We start from the raw sequence: 23,872 nt of genomic DNA on the forward strand, positions 1-23,872 counted from the left end.
CCATGCCCACCAACCTACTCTTGCCCGTACCTCCCAAGAGAATCCCATTTTAATTCTTGTAATTGGCTACATAATTCATGATCTAGAGTGGGACAAGCTGATCAAGATTAGTGTTTATTTTCTTCTGGTGGACTATTCTGACAAACTCTTATTTACATGACAATGCTCACTGAGTCAAAATTTTTAAGGATATTAGCTCCTGTGGAAGTTCACGGACATCTTCTTTACAAGTCTTACCCTCAGTATCCTCAAATTCTGATGTCATGGCTTGACTATTTTGCAATTGCCAGATATGCCAATTTGGATATCATCTGTACCATCTGGACTTGCTATATTTTATCTTTCACACTGCCAAAATCCAATAATTTGCAGCTGAAAAGTAAAATTTGGTTCTGCCTGAAACACAGCTGAGAGAAACGCAGCGGTGCTCTTGTTTATACAAGTAAGATAAGGAAAAATAGTTTCATTTGACAGCACGTTGTATACTGATACCATTACACCTGAGGAAGAATGCATTCCCTGCGAGTACTTTAAAATCAGAATTTCAGACGCACAACAAGGGGCCTGCCACCGCCCATGCAAATGTAACTGCTCTCCAGATTGTCCACAGCAGCACCTAATTACCTCAATACTCTTAAAGCCCTCACAAGGTTTGGAAGGAATTGTTCCTCTCCTCCCTCTAGTTTGAAATGCAATTGACAAACTAACTTTGTATTGATACTTGGGCAGGGTTACAAATACGAATCACAAAGGGTTACAAATACAGGATCAGGTGAACAGGCAGAATTTGCCAACTTTTGATACTTCAGGCCCCTGGGAATTGGCATAATAGCATTATGCATTTTATTATTATTGTAAAATGCATCCAGAAAGCTTTATAGGCTTTGCTTGTTATTATCTATTGGAGCACCTCTTTGACATCAGTACCACACCATCTCATATACCAAATATGTAACTCACGATTATGCAAAAGAAGATTATTTATGACTTTTAGACAATTGCTGATTAGTAAGGTGGCTGTGTTACGCATAATAATAGACCAAATGTTTCTCCTGAACAGTCATTATCCCAAACGTGTACAACTCTGATCTAAATTCCAAGAATGGCAATTCATAATGCAGAAATTAACACCAGAAGTTAATGGTAACTGAAAAAAAAAAAAGTCTCTTTCAACTTCACTGATATTTAAAAATGGAATTAAAAAGGGCATAATGACAAAATATGATAAAAAATATCTGAAAAGCCAAAAATCCAACAGTATCTATAAAGTGTAGGAAGTGCTATTTAAGGGAACACCTGCGCAACATTAGAAAGCACAAATAACAGTATTTATTTGTCTTGACATTGCTAAATGGAGAACTAGTAAATAGAAAAGATAAGAAGGGACTCAAAGAACATCTGGAGGATGTTGCAGAAGTGTTTGCGTGCATGTTTGTGAAAGGGCATGTCTAGAAACAAGGCAAATAGTAGTACTGCATTCCTTTAGGTTTGTTATTTGAACATCCTTTAAAAACAAAATACTTCAAAATTTCAGGAGAATAACACCATAAAGAATGCCATTACTGTCATCTTGATCGACCACTTGCATAACACCAGTCAAATAAATTCTCACACACAACTCCTGTGCACAGCCAACGACTCTGTCTCACAGTTAAAATATATTCAAGCGATGGAAAATCCAGCTCATGCCCAGCTTATTTCCTCCGAAGGTTTGTCACACTGTTAGTGTCTTTCCCAGACATGTTTGACGAGGAAAATCTCACTACTTCCATTGCTTCTATGCCATGAGAGGTTTCATAGGTTTTGATAGATTAGAGAGCCATCAGCTTTCAGAAACCTTTTCACTGTGATCACCTCCTGATTTTTTTTATTTTTTATTTTTTAATAATCTGAGTAGCTTAAATCTTAAGCTGCTTAAGAGTTTCTAAGCCTCTTATGATAAGAAATGTTTTCTAAAAACTGAACTCTTCTGGCAGTTTTTTTTTTTTTTTTTTAAACTAACCTCCACATTTTCACATGCTCTCATAAGCACAAACAACAAAACCAGGCACAGTATTTCCCTAGCTGCTTCCCTCACATATTTTGTGGAGGCAACAGGACTACTTGGCCCCTACAGTCTTGCAGTAATTACTCTGCTTCTCCATGGACTCAATTTGACTCAGCTAATGAGGGGACCCGTTACACTGGGTTCTCCTCTTCAGTCACTGATAAAACTCACTCGTTTGGGCCTGGATGATTAGTACAAGCACTGGGCCAAGCATAGCTAAAGTAGATGAAGTATGCAGGAACCAACCCAAGCTCTGCTCCCCTCGTAGACCACCAGTAAACTCAGGAGTGTCAGAGAGCTTTATCCCCAGAAAAGCTTTATCTCCTTTTCTGATGAGTGCCACAGAACCCAAAGTTAGGATCCTGGGAAGCTACTTAGCTGTTTCACTTGATAAATAGTGGTTGTACTACCCTCAGGATCACAATAGAGACAATCAGAGCGTTTCGGATAAGTATTTTAAATAATTACTCCTGCAAGAAGCTTTTGTTGATGGATTAGGAAATTCCTCAGACAGAACACCCCTTATATTAAAGTGTTTGCTCTTACTGAAACAGTGCATTAACAGGACACTAAAACATGTCTTTGATCCAGCATTGGACAAACATGCTTGCTTAATGAAAGCACGAATTCCATGGGACGATCCTTCTGCTGTAGCAGTTCGTGAACCAAAGCACAGAAGACATGAGAAGATGTGAAAGACAGAAAAGCATAGTTTGCAAAGCCAAAAAAAGATGAGAAACTCACCTTTCAAAATATTTTTAGTTTTTTTCTTTTTTTTAGAGGAGTGAACTATTAGATGAGACAGTCAGAGCGTTCTGTTAGCCAACACTGAGTACACGGCTATTCAGCCATAGCATTCCCCACTTACTTACACATTCAAAGGCTGCCAGGCAGGCCACTGTGCTTTTGCCTTGATGACTGTTAAAACCTCGTCACTCTGTGAAGAGAGACAGAAGAATGAAGCGATTAGGACAATTCTGCAGTGACTTACAGCAAAAAGTAAGAGACGCTAAATCACACTGTGCCTTCAAATTCTGACTATGAGAAATACGCTTTGTCCATTTTGTTATCTGGCACAGTGTGCCCTCAGCTGCCCGGGTTCATTGAGAACCCTATGAACACAAGTCACGAATGTGGCATGCAAAGTCAAGCAAACCTTGGGCACAACCTCCTCCCTTCTGCAGGAGCAGAAGTCAGCCTAAAGCAGCAGTTCACAGACATGCTATTTGTGCACATCTCCCCAGTAAGAGGCTACTGCCCTCGGCAATCTAATGCATCCTGTGACAATGTATGATATGCTATTTAATATCCTCCTATCTGTAAGAGGATGTGGTGGATGCACTGCAATCTCCTCTAAGTAAAACCATGGATAGCACTTTCCCTTTGCTCTCCATTTACTCGTGTAAAATTACAGGGTGAAATACAGCACCCACCAATTTGCAATAGTGTGGCAAAGCATTGTACAAACAACATTTCTTTAAGCCTGTAACAGTTTCTGCATCAGCAGTTTTAAACTTTATATTGATTTAATAAACACAGGACAAAGTCAGGAAACTATTAACAAGGCTCTGATGCCCAGAAGACATCTATCACACATTTTTTAGAAACGTTTTCCCCATCTCCCCTAGGAATTCATCCCTGTAATTCGCCTAGAGGAACACAAAGTTCACAACTCACTCATACGATTTTCACTGTCTTTTAAAAACATTTCCCAATTACATTAAGAAATCCAACTCATGCATTACAAGTAATTGGCATTTCCAACAGAGCTGGCCTTTCAGTTTAGTGGTAATTGTGCCATTTCCCGCTTGATAGCAATAGTTCTGATAGTCCAGGCAAGCTCTAACCCATGTACTCTTCTGTTGAAAAATGAACAGTTTCCACTGGTTGTTTCTACTTTGCTCTGTATTTTTTGACTTTCCCTTTCTACCTGCCAAGGTTATTGGAGCACTGACAGGCCCTCTCTGTAACACAAGGTTTCCAGTCTCAAGACTACACATGATCTCTTACTCATCCCAGGGAGCAGGTAAGCCACCTTGTGAAAATCTTTCTTATAAATACTTCTCATTTTTCCTGTTTCAACACCTTAAGACTTTTCAGCCAGGTATATCTTTAATTATTATTCTTGAGAAGCCATTTATATTGAAAATACTGTATATTACACTTTCCAAAGAAAGTCTGTTACGAGTAGAATCATAGAATCACCAAGGTTGGAAAAGACCTAAAAGATCCTCCAGTCCAACCGTTCACCTATTACCAATAGCTCCCACTAAACCACGTCCCTCAACAGAACATCCAGTCTTTCCTTGAACACCCCCAGGGTCGGCGACTCCACCACCTCCCCGGGCAGTCCATTCCAGCGCCTGACCACCCTTTCTGAAAAGTAATACTTCCTAATGTCCAGCTTGAATCTCCCCTGCCGTAGCTTGAAACCATTCCCTCTGGTCCTATCACTAATGACACGAGAGAAGAGGCTGACCCCCAGCTCACTACAACCTCCCTTCAGCAAGTTACAGAGAGCAATGAGGTCTCCCCTGAGCCTCCTCTTCTCCAGGCTGAACATTCCCAGCTCCTTCAGCCTCTCCTCATACGGCCTATTTTCCAGACCCCTCACCAGCTTTGTTGCCCTCCTTTGAACACATTCCAGAAAGACGCCTCAATGTCTTTCTTGCAGTGAGGGGCCCAAAACTGGACACAGTACTCGAGGTGCGGCCTCACCAGTGCTGAGTACAAGGGAACAAACCTCTCTGCTCCTGCTGGCAACACTGTTTCTGATGCAAGTAGAAATGGTTATGCTTATTAAAATCATATGCTGCATATCTAAGAGAAGACAATAATCATGTCAGGAACATCCAAATCACTCATGTCTGAAAACACTCGAGCATCTGCTATTCAAGTCTAAACTAAGTATCAAGAGCGGATGGGCCACGATTAATAGTTCAGTACTAAGTGTAGAGGGAAGGAAAGAGGGAGCAGAGCATGTAAGCTCAGATTTCCCCTATTTCTGAGGGGGCTGAATTAATGACCACTTTCTGACCAGTAACAAAACTCAAAGGATGCTGCAGCCAGTGTTTGGATGGGTCTGGGAACAAATCCATGTTTTCACTACCAAGTGTTCCTTCGCCATTACACAAGATTAGGCTGTGACTTAAATCACTGTTATCCCAGGCAGATTTTGCCATCATGGAACTGTCTCTACAATGCAGATTTCTAGTATTTCTTACTTTTCAGTCTTGAAAAACCTAACAGCTACGCTGTTATTAATACCAGTGTATGTTTACTTTCGTATACCTTGACAGCCAGTTACACCCAAGCAGTCATTTCACACACAGTAGTTTCCCTGGAACAAGTGTTTCCACGAAGATATCACACTGCATTTTGCCTCTAGTGTTTGTATAGATCGAACATTCAGAGTTTCTGCCTATCCTAAAACACAAATTACTCTAAGTATTTAGCAAAAGAGAAAGACTTTCTGATCAATTACAAATATAAATACATATGCTGTATTGCATTTGTACCCATTTTTCTTCCTCTTCATACTCCCAAAGTTATGCTTTGATATTTTAATTAAACAAACACTCAAAATCATGTCAAAACATGGCGTAAGAACTGGGATCTTCATTTCACATTCCAAGTTGCCTTGTCATCATATATGTATTTGGCTGGGAAGCTGTAACTTCTGAGTAATGAAACAGTTAGATTTTGAAGCAGAAAACCGCATCATTTGCACAATGATAGAGCGTCAGAACGTAACAATATCAGATGTCAGAGGAAAGGGCGCCAGCACTCCCAGCACTCCTGTAGTTCTCAAAATCAGTAAAGTGAAGCCTGATACACATCTCTTCCAACAACAAGAACAAAAGGAGGAAAGCTGTCAAGCACACGTTATGCCTCTGTGCATGAGGAAGTCGTCAAGGAATGAATCTGGAACTAATTGTCAGTTGTTAGATATATATGGGAGGAATACTGCTAGCCTCTTTCCCATTTAGAAAGCTTTCCTCCTGGACTACAAATCACAGAACAGATAGCTGAGAATCTGCAGTTGCACTTTTGCCAAGCGTGCTTTGAGCCTGTTGATATGACATTACGTGGAAGCTCTCCCACAGGGCAGTGAGGACAGGTAGACTGCCCTGCTCTGCCAGGCAGCTCCAGCACCCACCACCAGTTGTAGCCCTGTGACAGCTTGCATGGCTTCCTCTGCCTACTGAGAGACATCCTGCTGTCTGTGCTGCACCTCTGCCACTCCTGTAAGCAGAAAGTCACGATGCAATAATTAAATTAGTTGTCCCTTGGGAACCTTCGTGATAAATCCCTTTGAGAAGTGTAGTTAGACATAATCACTTACAAAACATTGTGTAAAGTCTTTGTAGACCCTACGGGAGCCTCTTTGGCAAATTTCAGTCATTATTTCAATGATGTAATTTTATTTTCCAGTTGTATCAGAACAACACCTTCCCTATATGCTTAGCGCTTGCTCAGAGATCCAGCAGAGCCAAAGTAGTCTCTAGACTGACTTCAGTGCATTCTGGATTATGACCTAAGATAAAATACGCAAAAAATAGCTAACAATTATCCTTTCCAAATCCCTTTTCTACATTTGGGCTTCAATCTGGAAGTGGGGGTTGACTCAACAGCTGTTATGTATGAAAGTACTGTTGTCCAGAAAGCTCCAACACCATGATTTTAAAGAGTTGACAATGTCATTCTAACACTGGCACCTTACCGACTTTCTGAAGGTGATATAAATTAATGAGTTACTTCATATCCACTTGTTCCTGCAATGCCCAACAGAAGGTGCACGCAGAATAAAGTCATTACGTGGTGCCAAAAAGAATCCCATGGCATGAAACCACTGCCAAGCTGTGTATTTTACAAAAGGTTAAAAAGATTTAATCTGCAAGAACAGAAAGTGGGACACTGCTCAAAAAAGCAGCATTGAAGATAGAGCTTGATTTGAAGCCCTGGTGAACCAAAGGAGTTCAAACAGCTTGTTGAGAGGATAACATACATTAAAAAAATAATGAAAGCTTTCAGGAAAAAGTTTTAAGCATCATCTGAATGGCTTTGGAAAAAAAGAGAGATTAGGAGGATCTGGAAAGCCACACGGACTATTTCATGTGCTCCTACTGCTTTTTGGTAACTAATGCAATTAGTGCCTTTTTCTTTTTCTTTTTTTTATACTGGAAGTTATTTTTAATGACAAATTATTATTACTCATTTTATTTTATGCATGCTGAATAATATTATAAAATGTTACTGCGTGGACCACTTAGCACTTTGTAATAATGATTTGATTCAGTTCAGCTATGCAAAATATGGTGTATTATCTGACATCAAAATCAGAGCCAGATTCAATGAACTAGGAGAATCAAAACCACCTGCTTAGAGCCCGAGCTTAATTTCACTCACTTCACACTGCCGCTACTTGGCACTCATTTGATTGTTCTAGAACTGAGAATATTTAATCCCCATCCTCATAATATCTCAATGCCTTTCTATCCACAGTGGATTTATTGTCACAGGAACTTAAGAAAGTAGAAAAAGTAGCATTATCCGCAATTCACAGATGATGAATAGAATGTCTTTTAGAAATAAACCAACACCTCTGAATTTCAAGATAGCATCTCAACTGCAGGACCATCCTTTACCTCCAGAAATAATTTGTTTTTGAAAAAGGAAGAGATAAAGCGAGAAGGAAAAAGTATAACGCACAGCACATTGTTTGTGGGGAACTGGGGAATCAAATGCTATGAAAACAAGAATGATATAGCGCTTGGGAGGTATAGCTGGATAACTCCTGAAAGCAGATCAAATCCTCCATGAAGAGTATTAAATATAACTTATTCCACATCCACCCTATTCAGGCACAGACATATCACTCGAGGATATGAAAAGCCCTAAGACTTCTCTTAAGCTCATAAAAATAGCTTCTGGCTAACAGAAGTCCTTGAAAACTCAAATGCTGTCTTGTTTTTCCCACATGCACTGTAAGGTTAGGTGTCTTCCTCCAGCGTGCTGTTGGAAGGAAGAGGGGATACAGCCAACAGATTGACAGATAACAACTGAAATGTGGCATGTTTTCTCTTTGATGGATAAGATCTGTATAGATCTTGTCCTAATTCAGTTTTACAGCTGTATTTGAATAAAAAAAAGGAACATCCATGCAGGCACATCCTTAAAACTTGTAAAAGTGTTTGCTTTTTTTTTTTTTTTTTTTTTTTTTTTTTTTTTTTAAAAAAAAGGAAGTAGTTGTCTGTTCTGCGATAATAAAATATTTCTGAGATGAAACCAGCGACATACTGATATATTTGAGCTGGAGTTCATCACCATGTAAATGTACTTAACAGGCATATTTGCTTTATCATAACTGTGAATGTGATCTCCTGTAATGCACTCTAAATAGACATGTTTCATTAACTACATAAGCAATCACCTGTTTGAGTCTGCTCAGGTTTCAGAGGACTGCTCGTTTATTTTGAGCATGTCAGGAGCCTTCTGTGGCCAATAGCATGGCCACTACATCACTCTACCTGCAAGGCTCCTATGGTGAGCTGCCACTGCATTGTGCAACACCTCTGACTTCCTGGGGCTGCAAACAAAGAGGCTGCTGACCTTGCCCTAAGCCTCAGTGCTGAGATGCCATTCTTTTTAACGTGCAGAAGCTGGGTTTTTTCCTTTTCAGAAAAGAACTTAGTGAAAATCTCAAGTTGATGGGGCTTCTGGGCAACCTGGTCTAGTGGAAGGCGTCCCTGCTTATTGCACAGGGGTTGGAACTTTAAGTTTCCTTCCAATCCAAACCATTCTGTGACTCACACATTACTTCATCAGAAGAAAAAAAACCTTAAACATGATAAGCTGAAAAGACTTACTACTATTGTTTGATGACAAGCAAATTTTGTGTAATTCTATGATACACTTAGATTCAGGGAGATTATGCTTAAACCCATTGGCACTTACGTTGGGTTACTTCAAACAACAGTGAAAAATCAATTTCAGGCAGTAAAACTACATGGGAATTGTATGCCCTTTTTTCTTCTGAATTCTCTATGTTTATACTGATTTTGTGTATCCTCCAGCTGCCAGAAGCAGCTGAGAAAACCTCACGTAATGTCAGATATATAATAAATACAACCAAACTGAATTTAATATTTGATCACAGTGCCCTACAAAAACTCCCTTTACAAATTCCCGTTTATCCATTTCTGTCCAAACAGATCCAGTTTCAGGAATGCAAGTCAGTCAGTGCTTAACTTGTCTCTGCTCAACTGCTCTGCTGCGCAGAAAAGCTTTCCTGAATTGGCTACTTAGTGGTTTCATTTCTGCTTCGACAGGAAAAAACCGTCTGTTAGATAATCAGGCTGACATTTACCCCCAAACATGGCTATTGTCCATGTTTTTCAGAAAATATGATAATATGTCAGAGCTGTAACTTCAGTACAGTGATTATATGGATGTTAGCTGACAATGCACTTTAAAAAAAAAAAAGCTTTTAATGGGAAATTAAAGGAATTAAATGATTTTCTTAAAAATGACCTAGACAAGATGCAAAAAGAAGTATATTCATTGTTACTCAGTCTATACCCCAAAAGCACTGACTCACTTTGCACTAACACCTTCTGCATTACCTGTCCCACAGGATTTTCTTTCAATGAAGTGGTTGTTTCAGGAAAGGAAAGTAGGCTGAAATTAATTACAGAACTGTTGCTAATGGTAACAGTGAAAATCATACTCTCTATTTTATTTCCATTAAGGTGCACTTACATAATCTAGAGTGTCCTAATAAAGCAATAATTCATTTTTACTCAGTATAAAGCTTAGCAGTGTGTACTAATGAGCCCTGGGTACATTCCGAGGACTGGAGTCCTCATTTGCTGTGGCCCAGCAGATTTTGTAGGGAAAGCGTCTCTCCGGTGAATCCACTTCTGAGAGAGTTGATTTTCTGCCACACAATTTTCTTCATTCTACATAGAACACTGCTGTCTTTAGGACTACAGAAATGGTTTGTGATCCTAAATTATCTCTGCCAAAAAAAAGCAAGGGAACAACTTTTTACTGCACTTAGAAATAGCAACTTATGAAAGTAGGGGATTAAACTCAGTTTTGAAGCCGACCATACGCACTATAATTCTTATCCTCTGCTGAAAAGGTTTATCCAGTAAATATTCTTTTGTTCTGCTTCTGTCTTAACTTTCCCACTTTCATCGGTCCTTTAGACTAAACCATCCTTTAAGACTATACGTAAGTGTCATAAATCTACTGTCACTTTAAAATCACAGATTATCTGGAAACAGCGAGCACATCAGGAAAAAAAAAAAAGAGTAAAAAAAACTCCATCTCCAAAAGCATTGCAGCACACCAATGCGTTCTACATAGGAAAAAAGCAGATGCATGAAACTGAGCGGCAGCCTGCCAACCAGCAGGACTAAGCGTGCACAGGGGATAAAGATAAAAGTGTTTTAAAGCACCGTGTTCACTCATCAGATTCACACTTGGGTAACTACAGCATTTTTTGCTCAGACTCCTTCAAATAGTTTCAAAATAGGCATGGCTGACAGTACAGAGACAGGCTCTTGGGCACACTATGAACAAGTGAGTTTCACGTGCAAGGGAAACAGCAGGGAACCTCAGGAGAAGGCTGGCTCTGCTCTGGACACAGCATGCATAGAATGATGCTGGCAGCAAGACTCTGGGTACCACTGTCTATCATTCTGCTGCTTCTCTCAGATGTGAGCCAGATGTCCCGGCTTGAATGCAGGAGAAATAATTATTCTGATAAGAGCAAATTATTTTAAATAAGACCAGCGAGTTAGCCCAGGAGGTGAGCTGTCCCGATCCTTGATGACACTTTGCACAAATCCATGTCTTCATTTCCATTCATAATGTGCAACACAAGTACTCCAAATGTGCTCTAACTGCTGTCCAGAGGCAATCATGGCAGCTTCATTTCCCTGGTTTAAAGCTGTCACGTGTAAGCCACTCTTTACTGTTCCCTCCCTCAAAAAGGCAGCTTTTAAGCATATTAAAGACATAAAGATCGCATCATCAATTATATTTTCTGTAACCTGAAAAGGAGAATTCTTAAGAGAAAGCAATTTCACATCCCTACCTCAGCCCCTGCACTGACAAATGGGATGCTGCCCCACGGACCATTTTCTCCAGCATAGCGTAGTCTCCTGCCTGATGCTTTCACAATAACCTGTCTGAGAATTTAACAATCAAAACACGCTACTCTCACACTTTGGATTAAGTCATCCACCCAGAGTGACGGGAGCAGGATATTACAAGGCACGGAGGAGTACAGGGAGGGGAGATGTTGCCATTTTTCCCCATCAGGGGCTGCCTTTTGCAGCCCATTTCCTTGCACCTCTTTTCCCTCATGATGGAGCTCAGTCTGCCAAAATAACACTGTCTCCTTGCTCCAATGGTAAGTCTGCCTCTCTGGCACTTACACAGCTGCAAAATGCTGCTATGGTTGTTGTAGGGCTTTTCAGTATATGCTTTAGCACTACCTGTTCCTCAGAACAGTGAGTGAAGTCAGATGAAGGTTCCTCCCTGCCTGATACTCATAATGCTCGTTGCCTGAAGAGTTTCAGGAAGCTTGGGATCAGTTAGTCTGGCTCTAGTTTACAAGTGCCATTGAACAGAATATTCTAAGAAACAGAGCTTTAAAAACAGTAGGAGTTGCTATTAGAATGACAACTGCAATTGATGTAATTAACAGACCAAAGAAGAGTTTTTCATTCCAATTTAGAAATTAATATTTTCGTTTCCAGTTGCTTACACAGAACTGAGAGGCAAAAATGAAACCCTGTGGCCACAATGCTGTATGTCATCCTATAGTAATCAATTGGAGATAACTGGCTGGCGTTGTCTACATCATCAGCCAGACACAAAGAAATGCATCTGTCTTCAGGAATGTCTCTCAAGTACTCAGAAATATCCCTAGGACATCAAATTGCTGAGTGCAGTGTTCATACAGTTGTTTTACGATCAGAATAATGCAAAATTAAGGAATATAAACAGAGGTTTACGCTCTGAAGGAAGGCATTCAGCACATTGCACTGCACTCACTTGCCACCACGTGCATTCTAAGTATAATAAAAGAGACTATCACTGCAATGAGGTGTAGATAAAAATATTATCTTTTTGTCTGCAAAACAGTACTAGCTAACAAGGACACACCTAGGCTGCAAACCTAAGGATGCTGGTAAAAATACCTGCTGTGATGCACATCCCGTGCTGTTCCCTTGCTTTGAAATGTTGCATACACTGACCTATTTATGTGCTCATCTCTGAGTCTTAAGTGTTGAAGTGAAGTTTAAATTTTAGAGTTAAGCTGTTAGTCATGTTTTAGTGAAATGACACAATGCACTATTATGCCATGAAATAGGTGTTTTGAATACTTATGAGATATTCAGAGCTCCAAAAAGCATACTTCTCATTCCATTAGCAGAAATCTTATTGTTATCATCATTTCATTTAGATTTCTTTATAAATCTAACCATCTCTTTTCTAGCACCTCTGCAAACAGAATTTTACAATGTTATAATTGTGCTCAGTTTCTTTAAGTCAGGGATATTGGATACCAATCTATTCTTTTTTCTTCCTCCTTTCTTTTTTCTCCCTCATGTCCCCTCTCCTCACAGAAGTATACTGGGGGAGTTACACCAGCACTAACACAAGCATTGTTCTCTTTCATTTTTACAAAAGTTACATTATTAAAACCATTTCCTAATCCTTAAAATAAAAGTAGGTTGTTTTCTTTCTAGTCATCTCTAAGTAGATTAGCAGTGCTCCATTACTGCAGGGAAAGCACCTCAAGTGGTGCAGAATCAGAGCAGCAAGGCCTGATTAATGCCGTGTCTCATTATGAAGCCAGTGCTTGGATTCTGCACACTGGAGTAACTTTCAAGATACGTTGTCCTTGCCCAGATAGGGATAATTCCCGACGCAAAAGCACTCAAAAACACAGGGTGGTTCCATCCTGCCCCTCCTGATGCTGCAGTTACACACTATAACAAACTGATGGACATGTGTGCAGACAATAAAATTGTTCAGTTCTTGCTCCAGGAAAGACCTACTGGAAGTCTATTAAAGATGTACTTACTGTGGCATTCTTCTAACATCTGTGGAGCAAGTTAGATACAAAGTACTTTGTATTTTCATGGCATTTTGCCTCAAAGAATATAGAAATGCTTCAGACCAATAATTAAGTTCAATTAGAGAGCTCTGCTGTGAATAATTTGCTCCAATGTACAGGCACAGAAACTAAGGAAATGTGGCGACAGGACGAGGGGAAACGGACATCAGCTGCAGCACAGGAAGTTTCGCACGAATGTGCGTAAGAACTTCTTCACGGTGAGGGTGACGGAGCACTGGAACAGGCTGCCCAGGGGGGTTGTGGAGTCTCCTTCTCTGGAGATATTCAAGTCTCGCCTGGACGCCTACCTGTGCGACCTGGTGTAGGGAACCTGCTTTGGCAGGGGGATTGGTCTCAATGATCTCTAGAGGTCCCTTCCAACCCCTACCATTCTGTGATTCTGTGTGATTCTGTTAGCAACCCAAACAAACCGCCTGTAGATCAGAAGGTCTCTTCCTAAGTCCATTCACTAACTTCCATCACTATGGTGATGTGACAGCGTGCTTTGTAAGGACAACAGCCATCTTACCACTGGTTTTGTCTCCAACTCTCAAAAAATGACAGCTGCTAATCCGCAAGTACAGGTAGGGAGACCAAGCTTGCTCTAATAAAATGAATGACTTCACAATAGATCTTTTGAAAAATCCCAATTAATCACATACATCCATACCATCTACATATTGAACTATAAATCCGAAGTTCTGCTTATCTAACTTTATTTAATCCAGCAACCAGCTGTTTGTGGAACACATTAATTATATTAACTTTGTATTAACCAATTAACTATCAAGGTCAAGGACAATCTTCAACTCAAAAAACATCTTTCACAAAGCCAAAACCCATACAGAATACTTAAGAGGCATGCTACCATCCAAGCCCTCAAGTGGTGTTTGCTTTGCCTTGAAGAGTAAATATGTTTTTGCCACCCCATCCAATCCTGACAGCTGACAAAGCTGACATTCTGTATACCAGCAGGCTTCATGCAGAGCTACCCATTGTGCCAAAACCCCAACACAAGGCCTAACAGTTTATAGGAACTATATAGATGAAATGAAATATATAAATATATATATATATATATATATGAATCAGAAGGAAATCACACAGTCAAGAAAAAGTGAAATTATTATTACTGTTTTTCAAGGAAGACACTGCTTACTGTAAGCATGGAGGGGTGAATCAGAATTAAACACTGTATGCGACCAGACTACTGAAACAATTAAACGATCTCTTTGCACTTGTTTTGGTGTTGTTTTTTTTTTGCATCTTTGTATCCTTCCCAGACATGGGCATGTCTGAACTGTTGCGAGTCCCTCTCTGTTCCTGATCTGGACTGCAGTCCTGACTGTATCAGCCTTTCTCAGTCCCTTGATCTAAATCATTACTTCTCACAGCTCTGCAGGAAGTTACGAAAGTCTTAAACTTTCACTTCGTTTTTCCTTTTTTTTTCCAGGTCCACATTTCTACTAATTTATTCTGCACTTATCCTCTACAATAAATAAAAACCCAGCACTATTGATCCCATGTGGCTGCATGCCTTTCATTTTTGTGCAATGAAACCCAGTCATCTTATTCGCTGCAGCTGCTTTTAAATACACTTCGGTGTCAGCAGTGATTTACTTTTTAATTATATTAGTCTGTTTTAGATGAGTGGTCCTATTGTTTTCGTAATGGCTCCTTTAAAGGAGGTTTCAAATAAATGAAACCTCAGCATCTGAGCAAGGAAAACAAGTTAATTCACAATTCCTTAACAGAAGAATCTCCTACAATAACATTCCTGATGAAAATATCACCATGCTTTCCAAATCTTTCACATTCTAGCATGATGATTAAGGGTTTCATTTACTTGAAATGTGTTCTAGCTGAGAATTCTTGTGAGATTCCTCCTAGAAATACCAGCAGGGACAGTGCACAGATAAGGTTATTTCTGTCTCTCTTCCAAGAGCCCGAGAGACTGTTTTACACGTTTTCTAGTTCAGCTATAGAGTCAAGTTCCACATCCAACACTCATCAAAATTAAAGATGAGACCTGTCCTTAGTAGAAGGTCCATTTCTGTCTTCTGATGTATGTTTCTAATTTCTCTTGTCAGCAGTAGCATATTTAAGTCGTATTTGGGCAATACACGGCGGATAGGCAAGCAGGTCAGTATTTGTCCAGGGAGAAATTTTATTTGGTAAAAACAAAAACATCACAGTCTATTGTAGAAACGTACTCTCAGGAATGGAAAGGTGAAGCAAGAAAACAACATGAATCCAGAAGGTACAACAAGATTACTGTTGTTGTACTAAGCTGATTTTAACCAATATTTCCCAATAAAATGTCAGGGGAATGCAGCATGTGTAGTTTCTCTGACACGTGCATGAAGCATCAGATAATAAAAATACCTACATAACCTTATCAAGTATTTGATGCACTGTCATTACACAGAAACATTATGACTGCAAATGACAAACATTTCCACTGGTTTCAGATAAACTAATTTTTCTCCATTTCTATCCAGTATAAATCCGGCTATGTGACTTGAATCATTTTAGCATTATTTTTTTTTGTATAGGACATGCAGAACTGAAAAGAAGCCAAAATAAGATCTGTGGCCCAGAATTCCACCTGATTTGGCATTTGTCAAAAAACAGCAGAGCCTTGGAGTGCTGGGCTAACCTCACAGTGAGGTGCCATCTTTTTCTGTTTTTCTCTTGTTACCTGTATCCTTCAGAAGGGTATTTTGTGTTCCTTGCAGCAACCATCTTCAAAAGACCAGAAATGAGGGGAGAAAAGGAAGCAGCAGATGTTTTAGGCTGGTGAACAAACAACAACAAAGTAATTGCCACAAGGGCCCAAACACTACTTTGAGTCTGGGCCTTTTTTATCCAGCAGTAGAAATGTGCTTGGTTACTGACAAATCTGTAATTCTCGGCTGAGAGCATTTTCAAGGAGCAGTCTGCAACCTTTGCACCACTGAACTCCGAAGGAATCAGCCCAGGAAGGAACTGGAGCAGCAGCAAACCCTGCAATCTGCCCCCGGAGAAGCATTAACAAGCAGTGCCTCTTTGCACCCATAAACCAGACGTAGCTCTGCTTGGAAATAAGCTGTGACATGCATCTCCTTATTCTTCCAAAGCTGCTCTAACTGCAGGTGCCTTCCTATTCTCCCTGTAGACAACTTCTGAGCAGCAGTGATCTGGTTTGAAAGAGTTCAGAAGCCTTTAAGAGGGCACATTTGATCTCTTTAACTATTGGCAGAGAGTTGAAAAAAGTAACATGTAATCAGTTTTATGCTAATCATGTAATCGGTGTGATTTTTTGGGAATAAACTGTTCCCTTCAGATATAAATATTTATCTACTGAAACTGAAAGCTTTATAAGCATTTCTGAGGATAGAATGCAACTTTTTGTTATTAAAAGCAGGACATTCAGCATTTGTTCCTACTGTGATCTCTTGCTAGTATTAGAGCAGGGATCTCTATGAAACTATTCATTAGCTCAGCATGTTTTTCATCTCTTTGCTTACCTAGGCAAAGAAGACATACACACCTTTGGAAGCTCCATCATTCTGCAGCCCACAGAAATTCTTTGTGAAGGCACATTACCAGCACTTCTCAACCCATACCGTCTACGTTAAACTTCATGTCATTATCTTGACCATAACATTCGCTCTGATGCATCACAAAAAACTTGAGGGCACACTTGTCCATCCTGTGGGCTTGCCTGGGCTGCATCGAGGGAAGAGGAATTGTCTAGGGCCACACGTACAGAGATCACTCCTAAAGTAATGCCTCCTATTTAGTTCCACTGAAACTACAAATGATACGCAGAGTACAACAGCACTATATAACAGAGCAAATTCTCAGCTACAAAACACTCTTTTTCAGTGCAGTCAGCCCACTAGGTATGCATTTTCACCAGCAATGAAAAAAAGCCCGTATGCTGCACTCATAACAATCTGCATCAGTGGAGGTGACTTGCTGTCATTGTGACCACTGCTGAAATGCACCACCCACCACCTCATTGTGCTCACATCCATTGGTTGGTCACCACAAACATTCAGCAAGTGTCAATGAATGACAATTAGCGCAAATTTTTTTGGACACACCTGCTTTCAGGTATAGAAACAACTTAAGAATAAATAACTTGAAGCAAAATATATAAAAAAAGAAATGTAAAAAAGGCAATCTGACATTCTGTTTCTTGAACATTATGGGAAGGGAAAAAAAAAAAAAAAGGAAATTTCAACAAGTTTTCATGTCCACATGCAAAAACCTTTATGCCATAACAACACACTGAAGTTGGAAATAGGGCCTTATGAGGATTTCAGCAAAGGCAGAATTCCAGTCACATGCATTTACACTGAACACCATTATACCTGGTTCTATTAAGTGAGACGAACTCACCAAGAAAACGTCATGGATTTTTCGTTAGCAATGACACAAAATCAAAGGCAAGATCTGTCTCTATGTCTGCAAAGTACCTGGGGTATTATTGTCTCTAGGCCCGATAAATAAAAATGGATGTGTTCAGCAATTCAAGCCGTTTGCAACTTCCAAGCTTTTAGATGGCCAGAATTTGCAGATACCACATGACGGTCACGCACGGATTCCCAGCGCAAATAACCACCAAGACAGATGCATCTGATTTAGCTTTAGTCATAATGGTTAGAACAACAGTTACAGATTCTTGAAGACTCGATCCTCCTCTCCCCGTTAGCATGTGACCGGTTTTCCAGACATTCAAGAGGTTTCTAAAATGATTTCACCTTGATTAATTTGGAGAAAAGAAAAATGAAAACAAATTCAGAGAAATTAAGGTTACTGCTAACACCCGTCTCAGACATTTTTAAAGGGGAGGCAGATTGTGGAGTTGTTTATATGAGAGAGAAACATATTACTAAGGGTGTCTTCGAACATAAAAGGACTGTGCTAGAGAGAGTCTTGGGAAAAGGCATAAAACCATCTACTGCCTTGCAAATGGTGAGTAGCTAGAGCTGCTGGCAGTTTCTACCGAAGATGAAGAAATCTGTTGCTTTATCTGTAACTTCCAGATCTTGCAGAAGACATTGAAATCCCCACAAGAGACATCTGATAGGAGTTACCTGGAACAGGCTGTTACATCCACTTGTAAATGCATGCTTGTTTCTGCTTTAACATAAAGCCCCTTGGACAAAGGGGGCTCTCTTGAGAAGCCACGGGCCCATCTTGCTTGTAGAACCCCAGCTATTTGGTATGTTTTTCCAAAAGCTTGGGCTTTTCTGACTGTGAAAATGAAATGCTTTACAAGGAAATTGGTCTTGGAAAATCTAGGACTTAAATCACCAGAGACTATTATTATTAAGGTGTGACTGAAGAAAGTCCAAGAAAACTGTTAGCTTGCAGCATTGGAAGATGGGCTTATCCAATCTAGGAGCTTGCTTTTCTTAAAATAACTTCCACAAAAATAATCCAATTGTTATTTATCTTTGAAGCATAATTGTTTCTGGAATACATTACAACTTAAGAACTTATCATTAAACAAAATTCCCCTACCACGTTCATTATACTGATTTCCATCTACAGCAGCAGGCAGCTGATGTCTGCTGTCTGCAGAACCATCTTTTCTCAATGCTCTCAACTGATCAATTAGCATGAAACTAGTTGACACTTCTTCCAGTCTTATCTTCTTATCCCTGCATTTCTTCTTCATCTGCCTGATGAGTGATCCACACTTTATCTCGTGACAGTACAGAACTTACGCTCATCAACATAAATAGGATTTGAGGGAACTAAAATTCAGTAAGAGCTTATCTGTCTAAATCTTTGTTATTCCTGAGCTGTTTCAGAAGGGAGGGCCCCAGCACAATAAAGTACCGGTAACTGCTAAGAATTATTCATCTATTCATTACACATCCATAGGCAAAGCTCTTGTCATAAAGTTCACGTTATCTGATGAATGAAGAAAAGATTCTTGATTTACCGCTAATTTTCTGCAGACTAATGTGAAATAGACTAAATATTGCCTTTAAAAGAAAGTAATCAGACCAATGGCTTGAGAAGGCAATTTACAAGCACCAAATCACTATTTATTGAGATAATACACTGCTCGCTCTTAGTGGTAATTAGAAGTTAGCATTACTGTTATAATTCTGTTCTTTTATATAAAATATAAAGGAGCCTTTTGATATACCTCAACCTGCAACTGAAATGCCTTAATTTCTTATATACATTCATCCAATTATATGATAGAGTTTAAATACACGATTTTGTGGTGTAACAATTATAGTGCGTAGCACTGCATTTATTATTTTCTTTGTAGAAATTGGATCCTAAAACCCTTTTATTTCAGATAAATGGTGCTATTTTACACAATAATGAACGGAAAAATTACTGGTCTCTTTCTTACTGTATCTCACATCAGCGTAGAATGTATGTCTCCATTCAAGTAAGTTTCTCTTAGAAACCAAAACTTTAAGAAGTGATTATACCTTTTGCCCTGGGAACACAGAAAAGGAGGATATGGACACTTCTCTTTATTGCAACATAATCATAAGTATTCCCTTACATAAACCTTGAAACTAGTTCTTTAAAATAAAAAATAGTAAATTATCCCTACTGTTCTGATTTTTTTTTTTTTTGCAAACAAAATGAACAAAAATATTAATATAATGAATGTATTAATTCAGTGATTTGCTACTATGAGCTATAAAGATGAGATCTGTATATATATACACTAAATCTGCAAGGCCTAATCTGGTGTCTAACATATTATAAAATCCACAGATTATCTGTCCATGAAATAGAAGAGGGAAGATATATCCCAACTAGGCACAAGGCTGATAATCAGTGCTTGAAAACCAAATCTCATCTGTCCTGATAACATTTTTCTTAGATGCAGGTGTGGGACTGGGGAGCATCTGCTGCAGCAGGAACACAGCACCCAGAGATGCAGCACGCTGACGGCCATGCCCTGTCTGTGGCTGCACCATCAGGCTGCCCAGGCTCAGGCACCTTCCTAGTGCTCCCAGTGAAGGCCAGTGCTACCGACCCAGCTGTGAGAACATCATAAACAAAGGCTGAAACCAGTGTGCCAGTACCCTAAGGCAGAGTGAGAACAGAAGTTTGCAGGGTGCAGATTTCTTTCTATTGCTGATCAAAGGCAACAGAAACATGGAATTCTGGGGGAAATGGGTTTGACCAGGGAGGCTTATGTAAGCACGAAACCTGAAGTGGTTATCGTAACTGACAGTTGGCTGAAATTAACCTTTCTTAATCACAATGCCTTGATCTGTGCAGCCACATTTCAAGCAGCAGCATCAGAGGCCTTTCAGCTTTGAATGTGCGCTGTGATGCAGAATAAAACGTGGCTTCTTGTTTTTTGTTTTAGATACTTTCAATAACTTTAAAAATGCTATGTTGGCTATCTTGTCTCAACTCATTAGTAACACAAAACATGATGAAAGCACACCAATGTTGATTTGTTAACAAGACAGTATTTGGTAGGTTTGCAATGACCTCTGGTATGCCTGTTACAAGATTAAGTGAGACTTTTTAAATGAATATGTTCACACCAGAAGCACTAAAGCCACTGCTTTATTCTATAAAGGCTCAGAAATCAACATTAATTAACTCTCACGCAAATGATATGGGAGCAACAGTAACGCAACTTCATCTTCCCATTTCACTACTAATGATTTCTCAGTCCACGTGCAGATTTTACCATCATCCTACACCCCTTTTCTCCCTATATATTTTTAACATTCTGTTGTCTTGACCTGATAGCTTCCTAATGCATGTAACATCTTTGTCTTACGTGCCTAAAAATTATAACACATCTATGCCTAGGGGCACTGATCAGATCTTTAAGGCACTGTTGCATCAAAAATAAATATTCAGTATGGCAGACATGAATAAAGGTTGTTGTAAGTGAAACCCTGTAGGAATTAACAGCTTTGTAGGCGTGGTAACAGAGATTGTTCCCAATTCCCATCCCTTCTTCTTTTTGATTTCCCAAAAGGATTTGCACTGAGACACATGCGACAGTTCTCCTCTGTGGGATAAATTTGTGCAGATCTCTTTATTGCCTTACCTGGGCTAGCTTAAAACCAGTTTGGGTATTTCTGTGTTAAGACTAAACCACTGAGCTGTGGAACAGATACACTAGCAAGGATCACTTCAAAGAAATCATCACTGGTGGGAACTTAGGCCCTCTCAATCTTGTTAAACTAATCCTGCTCCCTCCGAGTCCTCTGCATCTCCACCTGCACCATTCCCGCACTCATTCCCTTCCATTTCTGGTCAGCAGCGTGATACCTGGTTAGAAGGGCTTTCAGTCTAATCCATCAGAGCATCTCTTGTGGTGCTAAATACCAGGAACTATGACTGGCAGAAAGGATGGGTCATCTGTGCACAAACAAACACTAGAACTTGGTACCTCATCTCCTCATCTAGGGGCAGAAACAGAGGGAGAGTCAGGAGGAAGAGAGAAGGGGAAGAAGAGATGGCTTTTGGATTACAACAGTACATAAAAGCACAATGCTAAGGCAATATACTGTAAGTTATCTCTTTGTTACAAGCAACCTATTTTATCTTCTTAAATGGCATTTGTTGCAGAACAGGAAGTCTACTCTGAAGCATCCAACACACTACATAAATCAGGGACTGATACCATTACAAGTGAATGACAATTTTTCAGTGAAACAACTGTCAGAAAATACTAATTTCCTGAGATAGAAAGAAACTGGAGAAGTACTTACTTTAACAAATTCCTTTCAATTTTCAGCAGCTTTCCACTGGAAATACACTTGATTTCCCATCTAGCAAGCTGCTCAGGAGCCTCGGACCTCATTCAATTTGCACATAACTGGCTACTTAAATCAAGGAGCATACTGAATACATTTCTAATGGGTACTTAGTTTCTTGCTCAAGCTGTGACTTGTAGGTATTTCTGGCTCTCTGCCACCAAGTCTGACCCTCTGTGCTGCAGCTCTGGATTTCCAGGGCTGCCTGCCGGCTGCGGCAGCTTGCCAGTAACCTGGCTGGGGAACCTGAGGCTTCTTGTGAGCTGGGAGCCTGGCCGGAATGCACCGCTCCTCCACGGCTCTGGCCAGCTTTCTATGTGAAGAAGACAGCCAGTACTGTCTCGCTACTAAAAAACAAACATCCAAATAAAAAAACCCCAAGCACAAAACATCCAAGCAGAAATGGGGGGGGGGGGGGGGGGGGGGGGGGAAAAGATATTCTAGTTCACTGGAAAAGCAAATACTGTACTGCTCAACAGCTATAAGGAGCTTATATGTCTGCCTTATCCTACACGTTCATTCTAGGCCACACAGTCTCTGTTCTGGCCACCCATGGATGCCAGAGTGAGTCCCATGTGTTTGACCAGATGCATGGAAATACTTGAGATGCTGGAAGAATATCTAGAAATGCTCTTTTTTTTTTTTTTTTTTTTAATAAAATTATGTAGGAGTACTTAGGAATGGCCCTTTTAAAAGCACTGCTGTACATTTATGTTTTCATAGTCTATTACTGTTGATTAGGAAATTTAAATGCAGAAAGACCTTTTATTAAGACAACAAAGTGCTTCTACCACATCTTTAAGCAAATTAGCATCCTAAACTGGATTTGTAAGAAGATTTTCAAGAGCACTGGCCGTTACTGAGCTGCTAGATCTTTTCACTTTAAGCAGACAAAAACATCAGCAGTAGTCTTAGTTATACAGCAAAAGAAGCAGAAGAGGTGTGGGTGCCGGGATTGTTATCTACATCGTGCAGGGCTGGAAAGTAAGTGCCTGCTCTCTCACCCTGTACATCTAAATCCCTCCATGTGGAGAAACAGGGCAGGAGGAGGGACAAGAACAACAACAGTTTTGCCAGGAGATAGACGGCAGGATGCACTCTTCATACAAGACGGGAGAATGAATCACAGCATCGCTGAATGGGCAGGGACTTGGAGTATTGCGTGCATAGGGAAACATTTAATTTCCTCAATTTCCTTTTTCCTTGACAGAAAATCACTCCTCCCTTTGAATAAAGAGAAAAACCTTAATATAGTATCTCTATCAGCCTGAGCAAAAAACTGATCTCTCCAATCCCATACTGCCTTACTTTGACCTTTTGTAAACCCACTGGAGAAATCAGATCCCGTTTTTTCCACACCCTGATCATCCACGGGTAACATAACACGTTTGTGCCTCCTCTCTGCTCTGTATCAGGAATTATTAGACCGTACAGCGTTCATGAAAATGAACATTGATAATTGCTCTATACTTTGCTTATTAACATTGTTTCACTGTTAAGCTTACTGTATCTATGTGTATACTAATACAGAACGTTGCAAATGCTTTCAGTGAAGATGCGAACGTAAATGGATACATATGAAAGTGCTGTTCATGCTCGGAGATATTCAAAAATGAGACGCGTGTGTTTGAACCAAACTGCCAATTAAAACAACTTGCATCCTCTTCCCTTGGCAAAGAGCTATACTCAGTAACATAAACAGATTTACATTGCTTTTAATATTCCATTTTACCTGGGTGATTCAGTAAACACTAAAATAGGTCACTGATGAATCACACATTAAAAAAAAAACACAAAAAAAAAAGAAATAAAAAAGAAAACAAAACAATAAAAAAAGAAACAGAAGAAAAAGCTAAACCAGTAGCCATATGCTGAATTAGAATATACCAGATGCATTGGCAGCTACTGTGACTTTGCTTA

The 23,872-nt window shown here is 39.8% G+C and overlaps 1 protein-coding gene across 1 annotated transcript in view; it reads right to left on the minus strand.

The window, feature by feature from the left end:
* Window positions 1–23,872, minus strand: part of SPON1 (spondin 1) — a 169,863-nt gene that overhangs the window by 25,159 nt on the left and 120,832 nt on the right. Inside the window, exon 7 of the mRNA XM_085223839.1 lies at window positions 2,920–2,984. Within this exon, the coding sequence (XP_085079965.1) occupies window positions 2,920–2,984 (65 nt within the window). The remainder of the gene's footprint in view (window positions 1–2,919; window positions 2,985–23,872) is intronic.

The sequence above is a fragment of the Meleagris gallopavo genome, chromosome 5 (assembly GCF_905368555.1).
Source record: "Meleagris gallopavo chromosome 5, MGAL_WU_HG_1.1, whole genome shotgun sequence".
NCBI classification, from domain to species: Eukaryota; Metazoa; Chordata; class Aves; order Galliformes; family Phasianidae; genus Meleagris; species Meleagris gallopavo.